Raw genomic sequence first — 10,278 nt, 5'->3', positions numbered from 1 at the left:
CAGTCTTATTCAGCCAAACAACCTCCACCTCCACCTCAGCCATGATGTCTGTCATATGATAAGCTCAGCCGTTGTGTCTTCCAATATGATAAGGTCAGGTAGGAGGTGTACTGCCTGCAGCTGGAGGCTTGACCTTCATGATCCCAGAACCACTGGACTGCAGTGGAATGAGACACTCTGTACCCTGCAGGGAGAGGAGTCAGGAAGGTTCATGCCAGACCTCACCTCCCACACACCAGCTGCCCTACCATGCTGGGAGGCATTCCTTACCGAGGATGCCAACACAGTACTCCTTAATGATGACTTCACTGTCGAAATAGAGATTGTGACGACATGAAATCTTCATCCCGCCGCCGGTAACCGGGATCGCTGAGGTCCTCCACCTGCCTGATCAAGGAGAAAGAGAATGGATTCAATACGACCATCTTATCTAGCTGGGCTGTAGTGAACCACGAGTTTCCACTTTCCAGTTCTCCCACTGAGACAACCCTGGTCCCCAGGGGGACCACAGACTGACTCAGAAACTGGACCCCTCCCACCGACCCAGGCTCCCCAGCCTGACCTACAAATCCATCATGTAGCAAAGCAGGACTTCATCATGGTTTCCGGCCCAGGCCGACATCTCGTGTGCCAAACAACCTACCTCTGGTCAGGAAGCCTCCAGATGATTGGGTGGGCAAGTCTCGTGACGCCCTGCAGTTTTGCAAGAGCACAGAGACTGTGGAGCAGGGCTATCTCCCAGAGATTTGGCCTGTCACCGTCCGTTGTTGGTCCTGTGTCTCTGTCTGGCGAGGAGGCAACGGCACAGCTATGGTGGTTTGTGGAGTGGGTGGACCCCGGCCAAGACGGCCTGGGCTGACAAGAGCGGAGAGGAAGAAGAAGTGGGCAGGTGGTTGCAGCTGAGGAGCGGAGGGGCGGGGTGGCACGGGGTGGTGTGAGGCGGCTGCTTCTCCGGGTTCATGAGCTGCAGGAGGCCTTTGTGTGCTGAGTGCCGGACCTGCTCTGCTGATGTCCGGGTGTGTGCTGTCTTCTCATCCTAGTCTCCCTGAGGGGTGGGCCTGCCCACTTGAGGGAAGTCCTGTAGTAAGAAACGGCGGCAGAGTTGTGCCTGGCGCTCCCCATGGGAATTGCGTGGGTGCAAAGGAGGTTATATAGACTCAAGGCCTACACCCCTTTGGGTTCGGCGCCGGCAGGGGGAAGAAAGCCTATCTGGGGAGCTGGTGCCTGCCTTGAGGTGGTCGGCAGCCCCATGCACCGCGAACCCGTCTTAAGCACCTTGTGTTTCTGGGCTGAGCCTGTTGGAAACGGGCACCGAGAGCATGGGGTGGTTGAATGGCTGGCAATGGCAAAGAGACTGCCCGTCCTCCAGGGACGTTCCCAGGGAAACGTGCCCTTCGACTTTCTGCTGCGCGGGAAGGGACCTTGGCGCCGCGATTCTCCCTTGTGAGTGCTGTGCTTGGCTCCCCTTGCCTACCACGTGTTCCCAGGGCTGCTACAAGCAAGCTGCAAGGATATGGCTCTGGCCCAAAAGGCGGAGATGCCCTGTGGCCTGGGGCACTCACGGAGCCCAGCTCCAAGTGAAGGACCTCCAGCGAGTCCATTGACGGCACAGGTGTTCTTGGTCCAGGGCCAGGCTGTGCCCGCTGGCCCTCCTTCTGCCACATCACGTCGGTCTCCTCCTCAACCACCACCTCCACCTCAGCCATTATGTCTTCCACCATCAGCACCGCCTCCTCTTCCAAGGCCGCCTCCTTGCTCTGTACTCCGGCCGTCCTCAACAGCAGAGCCTCCAGCCTGAACACGGTGCCGTCCTGTGTGCTCCCACAGATCCCGGCCTGCGCAGCCCAGCCCAACCTCCGCACCCCTAGGCTCTTGGGGACCGATCCCCCACAGACACCCTCCCTAAAAACCCACGGGCATCGCCCTGCTGAGAACCTAGTCCCACACCCACGTGGACCCAGGTTTCCTGAGGAGCTCCGCTGGACCCGCAGATCCTGCAATGGCCACAGGGCTCGGCTCCCCCGCAGGCTCAACTGTGCACAGGAGCTCAGGAGCCAGAGGCCCAGGCCCTGGGCCTGCAGAGCACCACCAGCAGGCACCGCAGCCACTGCAGCGGGTGCGGGAGCCTCTGGGTCGGCAAGGCATTGCAAAACACCGTGCGCGCAAGTCATCAATGGCCAACCCTGGCGGCCGGCCTCTGGTGTGCCCAGGGCATAGGACAAGAGGCCCTTTGGAATGCTCCTTGGACTGCAGCATCCTCAGGGAGGAAGCATGGTACGCAGAGCCTGTATTTGCCTCGACCTGCGATAGTGTGTGCCGGGGTTCTGGCCTCTACAACAGATCAATTTCACCTTAGCACAAGGAGGCGACTTTCCTCCCACGTGCCCGGCCCGACTCACTTCCCCTAGGCCGCCCCTGTCAACCTGGCCCCAGCAACCAGAGAGAGTTCTCTGGATCTGCAGTATTGCTTCCGTACCATCCAGCTGGCCTGCCTAACGAAGAGAGATGTTTCATGTGTTCATGACACATAGAGATTTTCATGGCTTGCCACACTCAGGATGTCAGGACACAGGGCTGCCGTGCCCACAATTCCAAATGCCACGCAGCCCGTCTGTCCCAGGATGCCGAGCTACCGGGCACAAGCTCCAAGGGCTTCTCGGAGGAGGTTTGGGGAGAGGAGTTGGCGTTAGGGGGAGTTGGAGATGCAGGCCCACCAGTGGCTGTGCCGCCCAGGGAGACGCCCACCGCCCTCCCATTCATTGGCCAGCATGGGAGGAAGGCGGTCGCAGCGCGGCTCCCTGCGCTCTTCCCGCGCAGTCCATTAGGGGGCGCCCGGGAGCCCCGCGCATGCGCACTGAGGGCCCGCTGACCCACTGGGTGCAATAAAGGCTGCGGCCGGGTTCGTGTGGCTCGGTTCGGGCAGCATAGGCCTTGCTCAGTGGGAGTGCGGAGGAGGGCACCGTCTTCAGGATGGAGGCTGTACAGGAGGGGGCGGCCGGGGTGGAGAGTGAGCAGGTGGCTTTGGGGGAGGAGGCAGTGCTGGTGTTGGATGACATAATGGCGGAGGTGGAGGTGGTGGCCCAGGAGGAGGGCCTCGTGGAGCCGCAGGAGGAGGCCCAGCGGGCACAGCCTGGCCCTGGGCCCATGACCCCAGAGTCTGCACTGGAGGAGCTGCTGGCCGTTCAGGTGGAGCTGGGGCCGGTTAATGCCCAAGCCAGGAAGGCCTTTTCTCGGCAGAGGGAAAAGATGGAGCGGAGGCGCAAGGCCCACCTAGACTGCAGAGGCGCGGTCATCCAGAGCGTCCCTGGCTTCTGGGCCAATGTTGTATCCTTCTCAGTGTTTCTTCTGCCTTTCTGGTGGAGAGGTGCTCTCGGGGAAGTGTAAGTAACTTATGGGCAGCTTGGCATCGATGTGACGCCACCTTTGGGGAACAAAGGTGAGTTGCCCCGGACAAATGTGGCTAGGGAAAACTGCAGCAGGCGTGGGTACTATTTTCCTGCGTGCGGCAGAGAAACCCTTGGTGATGCCGAGCAGCAGACGTTTGGGGCATGTTTTTGAAGAACAGAAGCGAGTTCAGACCAGAATAGGTTTTTGTGTGCATCAAGCTATTTTTAAGGCAGTGTGATTGCTCCCCCTTTCTAGTCCGATCTGGGACTGGGCGTCTTCGGCTATAAGCAGATTCTGCCACTCCTCAGACACCAGCAAGTCTCTGCAAATCGCACCTCCGCATGTCAGTGCAGTCAGCCTCAGAATTATACACCCTCTGTGAAGCCAAGGGGCCTTATTTTAGGGGTAGGGGGAGGCGAAAGGAGGTCATATACGTGGAAGCAGATCTGAGAAATCCCCTACCCCAGCCTCTGGGTGCTCTTAGGCCTTCTTCCCTGTTGCTCCTAGCTTCTCCTTCCACCGTATGTAAATGTAAAGGCTCTTTGACCTAAATCAGATTGCAAACCACCCCCAGATGTCAGCCCTGATCACTGACCAAGATGAAGACATGCTGAGCTACATGATCAACTTGGAGGTGAGGACAGCAAGACTGAGGCTAGAGGGTTTAGTGGGGGAGGGTAAGGGAAATAATTGGTTCCTGTGAGCAACAGTTGGCACCTCACCCAAAAAGGTATTTAAACTTTCTCCACCTTGTCCTGACAGGTGGAAGAAGTGAAGCATCCCGTTCATCTCTGCAGGATCATGTTGTTCTTTCGGAGTAACCCCTACTTCCAGAATAAAGTGATTACCAAGGAATATCTGGTGAACATCACAGGTGACAGGTGGCTCCCAGGATGGGTAGTGGAAGGAAGATGGTGGGTGGATCATTGCCAACGTGATCCAGTCCCCTTCCCACAAAACTTTCTGTCTCTGTAGAATACAGGGCTTCTCATTCCACTCCAATTCAGTGGTATCCAGATTATGAAGTTGAGGCCTATCGCCGCAGACACCACAACAGCAGCCTTAACTTCTTCAACTGGTTTTCTGACCACAACTTCGCAGGATCTAATAGGATTGCTGAGGTGGGTCCTCACTGGGAAACATCAGCAATGACCCTGGTGTGTTCCCACCTGTTTGGGTCACCAGTCTGAGCCCTGATGAGGCGTTTGCCGATTGATTCCCCTGACAGATCCTATGTAAGGACCTGTGGCGCAATCCCCTGCCGTACTACAAGAGGATGAAGCCACCTGAAGAGGGAACAGAGATTTCAGGTGAGCCGTTCAGTTGGAACTGGAGCTGTTTGATGCCCACTATGAGGGGGTTGACACACCTGCCTATTCAGGGAGCCTGGACGCTCGTTTCAGAAATGTAGAAATTGAGGCTGCTTTCCTATATGTAGAAATTCCTTGAGAGGACGAGAGAGAGTGACAGAATCCAGGACATTCATGGCATTGGGCTGAAAAAGGCAGATTAGAGACTGCACTGCAAGGCAGGTTGTAGCTGTGAGTCTTAAGCCCAGGGGAGCATAGTCCATTTCCAGAATCACTGAGAAGTGAAGCTGAAAATCATTCACTTCAATCTGTAGCCCTTGATTCCATGGCCGTCAACCCCAGCGGCAGTCATCCTACCTACTCCATGAGATTGGGCTCCCTGAATGTGCCTCCTGGTCATCCCTGTCCTAGACCGCAAAGGATTGTTTAGATTGATGGATTTCCTTGAGCTATTGCCGCATCAGATTTCTGTGTGCTTTTAGTGTACAATGCATCTTGTTAGCTGACTCCCCTCACAGAGAGTACTGGGAATGGGGCAGGTATTGCGGAGAACAGTTTGTAACCCATGGTAGGAGGAAGTTTAAGAGATCACAAATGGGGAAGGGATATCCTTTTCTCAGCGGGCCCTGCAATTAAAACATTTCAAAGTATGGCTGAGAGAAATGCGTTTTGACATGCGTTTGTGTTTCTCTAGGGGACTCCCAGATGTTGAGTTGACTGTGAGGGAGCATCGGACCTTACTTAAAACAGCAGAACTCCTAAAAAGTTACTACCGTATGCAGGATGTCAGTACTCAGCATGGTCTTATGCCCAGGAAGTAAAGGAAAAACCGACCCAGTCACAAAAAAATCAGACAGGAAAAGGGGGTAAACTTGGATTGTATGGAATGCCAAATAAATATTCTCAAGAATGTTTGACTGTGTGTGTGTGTGTTTGTTTCTGTGTGTGTGTGTACGTTTATCCCCTGGATTTGGGTGTCATATTGAATTGATCAATCAATATGCTTTATTTTCTTCATGGAACTGACCCGTCTGTGTTGGAGCTGGGCCTCTAAAATTGTGGAGTGAATGGGTGTGGAATGTGTTGGGATTCTTCCTACAGGACAGAGTTGGGGAGGTCAAAGCAAAAGACAGCTTAGTTGGAAACTTACTTTGTCCTATGGAAGCAGAAGTAGTTCAAGGAAAGGGGTTAAGGTTTCCACAGCCCAGTTTGCTGGGACCTCTAAAATCCTTCATTTTGGGTATCATCATACACAATAGATAAGCACAGGATGATGGAAATCTTGAAGTTCCCTTTCTTGTTGAATTCACGTTCTTTTAAAGGTGAATGCATAATCCTTTTCTGGGACAATCAGCCCCTCAGAACTTCTCACACATCAACGTGAGAAGAAATGGGCAGGTAAGGTGTATGGAGGGACTGTGGGAAAGGTGACAGAGGCATGCGGGAAAGCATTCAGGATATGCTTTTTGGCGTAGATGACTAAGGGAAAACACAGACTGGCAGAAGTGCGGGGAAAGGGGTTGGATTTGTGGAATATAAGATTGCTGGGGAATCCACGCATGGACTGTCTTGTCACTTGATGACACAGGATATGGACGCTCTTGTTGATGTTTACATCTTTAGTTGGGTTAAGCTTTTCTCCACGATTGTATGTTAGGTGAGGAACCAGTAGTGTATGTAGCTACCAACATTACGAGTGCATTTTGTGCTCTTGCAAACTCTAGTGAGGCTCTATTCTCCCCAGTGATTGGCACTGCAGATTGTTTCTGGAGCCCAGGGCCCTCTGATTTTCTGTGGCCTTTTCAGCATACTTTGCCTAAGTTTAATAATGTAAAGAGCAGATAGTTGCACAGTATGTGTTGCAAGCCTCACACAGGAGGACAACACATACAGTTTTCATTCACGGGTGGGTGGCGGCTTCCCATGAACACCTGTGTCTATGCACAAGACGAGGGGTTGCCTGTGTCACTGATGGGTGAGGAGGATTTCAGTGTCGGCGGCAGAACTTTCTTCCCGGTTCCCAGAAAAAACAGTTCCAACATGAGCATCCATGTTGGCCACACACTAGTAGAGTGCTAACATTCCTGTCCCATATGTACTCTGGTCGGCACAGCTTCTGTGAGAAGAGCTATGTTGTTTCAGGGAGGAAGGTTTGACAGTCAAAGTTCATGAATCTGTTGTACTGCCTTCAATACGCATTCCACACCTCCTGCTCGGTATCAGCAGTTGAGCTTTGAAAATCTATAGCCCAGTTTTGCCCCTGCTCCTGGGCACACTGATAATACCATTGTTTTGGTATTATCAGAGATGGTGCTGAATTGTGCTGAATTGTACAGGCTGTCTAACGCTTCTTCCACTGAATATCCGTGCACATGGGCCACAAACGCTAAGGGTACTGACGGATTTGTATTCTGCCTCAGTAACTCTGAAACACCTCTGTTACATCTACTGTCAGGGTCTTTTTCATGTTTAAAGTACCAAGTGTGTGTTTGTAGTTTTTAGTGTGTTTGTAGTTGTGTATGTTTATTTCTCTGCGTGGGTTTGTATCTTTCCTCTGACTCCACCTATGTCTCCCCATATTTTTCCACACTACCTGCGGTAATTTGTACATGCCTATCTCTACAACCATGCTAGAATTTGTATCTGTGTCTTTGAACATCTGTCACTCTCTCTCCCTTCCTTTCTTCCTTCCTTTCCTTTACACCCTTCCTTTCTTCTTTCCCTTCCTTCCCCACCACACTCTCTCCGTCTGTATCATCTACCTTTCTGTTCTCTATCTGAATTTAGTTTGTAATTCTGAATCTCTTGGCAGTGGCGTCAGACATCAGAATGTCTGGATGAAATTCCTCTTTGAAAGACTCTGAGCTGAAAGAGATGAGTTCTTTTTGTGAGCCATAATGAACGGTTTATTTCAGGCCAATCTAGCAATGACAGTGTTAAAAACAAATACTGAGCATTGCAGCAAAGCCAAAAGTCCCATGGATTCCACTCATCCCGCTCAGTGTATCGAAAAGGTGGAAAAGTGAAAAAGTGGGTATGCCTGTGGTCTCCCAAGCGGAAGGAGAACTTTCAAGTGATTGTGTCAGATGATTTTCCAGCAGGCAGCTATAGTTCGTAGATACATGCTGCGTAAACACAAGCACGATGATGAAACGTAGAAAATGTTCTTCTTCCTCCATTTCAGTTTTGTATTATCTTTTAATCAACATCATGCGTACAGAATTTCTTCACGACATGTCATAAACTATTGTTTAATGAACTCATACCTGAATTATTCATTGTGTCAAAGAATGTCAAACAATCATGATTCGTTATGACCTGCTACAGATAAGTGATAGGAAATAAGAAAATGAGAGCATATAGAAAGGGCACATCGTGGTCTGGGAACTTCACCAAGAGGTTCAGGCTAGCTGAATGCATGTCAGGGATTCAGAAAAAGACACTTGCACTTGTTATTAAGGGCTTTGAATGGAAAAGGAGCACTCTTTTTACATTTATGTCTTTTAAGTCATTTGGGGAGTTTGGTGTATTATTACTTACAGTGTTCCCTCTGCCCTTTCTTATTGTTCTCCCCATCTGGCGCTGTTATTATGTGAAAGCTGGTTTCCTCCATCGGATCGCGTAGGCTCTAATGATGTTTCATTTATTTTGATTCTCCTCACACTACGTAGTTTTAATTTGCCGAATGTGACTCTTTTTTTGTTGGTTTTCCGAGAATGGGTCTTACTCTGTCTTCTAGGTTGGACAGCAGCCCCAGGGTCTTAGCCCACTGCATCCCAGACACCACACACCCATGTGATCCTCTCAACTCAGACTCTCACACAGCTGGCACTAGAGGTGCATGCAACCCTTCCCAGCTATGTATTAATTTAGCAATTGATTACTTTTTGGATATGGGCCCATGTTGCCCCAGGCTCCTCTGGAACTCCTGAGTGCAGGCAATCCTCCCACCTCAGCCTACCAAAGTGCCGGAATGACAGGTGTGACCCATGGCCCTGGCATGGCTTTGAGTTTTTTGCTTTTTTCTTCTACCTCCTCACGTCTTCTTTTCAAACATGCAGTGAAGGTTTCAATTCATGGACTGTAGTCTCCGTGCCTCTAATTTCTATCTTTCAACTCATCGTCAGCATTCATTGCGATTTTCATATTTATAAATTTATATATATATATATGTGCACATATATATTTTTCCTTAACTTACCAAACGATGTTGCATTCTTTCCTGTGTCATGAAAAAGACTTTGATAGAAATGAAAAGCACCGCTTTATAATAAAATAGTTTATTGACATTTATTCTCTTAAGGCGTTTTAAAAATTGTATGTTTATTTGAAACTGTCATATGAAATGATACATATTTATAACATAAGGAGTGTTGTTCAAAAGGTCATATATATTATGCATTGGATACATCCAGCTAATCAACATATGCGTGATCTCACATACTTGTCATTTTTGTTGTGAAAAAACTTGACATGCACTGTCTTAGAATTTTGTTAGAGAAAGAATACATTATCACCAGTTATAGTCAGCAGGCTGAAGAAAATATTTTTGACCTATCCCTCCTTTCTAACTAGAAATATGAATTCTTGATCCAGCATCTCCTCAGTGCACCCTCTTCACCCCCGCCTTCGGAGTCACTACCTCTGTGAAGTCCGCTTTTTCAATTTCTTATAAGAATGAGGTCATGTGCTAGTTGCCTTTCAGATACCTGGCTTATGTGACTTAACAAAATGGCATGCACACATTCAGCAGATTCACACGCATTGTCACAACTGGCAGGATTTCCTTATTTATTATTGCATTACATTTTTCCATTCCGCGTAGGTGTATTTACCCCATTTTTTTAATCCACTCATCAATTGAGGGACACTCAGGTTGCTTCCGTTATTTTGGCTCTAGGGAAAATGTAATGAGTGCAACAATACTTGCATGGGTGCATGCACACCTTCAACATACTGATCTGTGTACTTGTGGGCGTGCCCGGGTATTTTGATTTGCTGGATCATATGGTGGGTGGTTCTACCTGTAGATTTTTGAAGACTGTTTATATTAAATAAAACCCATAAAACTTCTTGTAATGCCTGCACCAATTTACATTCTCACCAAAAGTGAGCAAGGAATTCCTTTTCTCTGCATCCTCACCAGAAATGAGGGTTTTCTTTTTTCTTTTTTTTTTTTCTTGTCTTTTGGAAAATAGGCATTCTGACTGAAGTGAGAAGAAATCTCATTGTGTTTTGATTTGCATTTTCCTGGTGGGTTGGGGATGATGAGGACTTTTTAGTGTGTCCTCTGGACAACTGTATGTCTTAGTTTCAGAAATGAGTATTCCAGCCTTTGCCCATTTGTTTTCAAGCTATTGAGTTGTGGGGAGTTCCTTATGTACTTTGAATATTGACCCATTAACAGATCTATGGTGACCCAATCATTGCTCCCATCCTGTAGGATGCCCCTTCTGTTTCTTTAGTTTTCTGTGTTGTGGTGAAGCACTTTAGTTTGATATGATTACATCCTCTATTTCTGATGGTGTTTACTGTGCTCTTGCAGTCACTTTGAGACCATCATTGCCTACAGAGATGCCAT

The 10,278-nt window shown here is 49.3% G+C and overlaps 1 protein-coding gene across 2 annotated transcripts; it reads left to right on the top strand.

Moving 5' to 3' along the window:
• Nucleotides 1-2,850: 2,850 nt before the first annotated feature.
• On the top strand, nucleotides 2,851-5,611 carry LOC129053419 (testis-specific Y-encoded protein 3). 2 transcript variants are annotated; one of them, XM_054545458.2, is made up of 6 exons: nucleotides 2,851-3,324; nucleotides 3,944-4,021; nucleotides 4,150-4,261; nucleotides 4,363-4,508; nucleotides 4,616-4,697; nucleotides 5,392-5,611. In XM_054545458.2, exons 1-6 carry the CDS (start codon nucleotides 2,971-2,973, stop codon nucleotides 5,412-5,414), a joined length of 795 nt encoding a protein of 264 aa, XP_054401433.1. In that variant the 5' UTR covers nucleotides 2,851-2,970; the 3' UTR covers nucleotides 5,415-5,611. The 2 variants fall into 2 exon arrangements, with proteins under 2 accessions (XP_054401433.1, XP_063577562.1); XM_063721492.1 differs by lacking the exon at nucleotides 5,392-5,611 and having other exon boundaries at nucleotides 4,616-4,877.
• Nucleotides 5,612-10,278: the final 4,667 nt, after the last annotated feature.

This window comes from Pongo abelii, chromosome Y, assembly GCF_028885655.2.
Source record: "Pongo abelii isolate AG06213 chromosome Y, NHGRI_mPonAbe1-v2.0_pri, whole genome shotgun sequence".
Classification (NCBI taxonomy): domain Eukaryota; kingdom Metazoa; phylum Chordata; class Mammalia; order Primates; family Hominidae; genus Pongo; species Pongo abelii.
The sequence above is the reverse complement of the archived record's forward strand: the minus strand, read 5'-3'. Positions and strand labels throughout refer to the sequence as shown.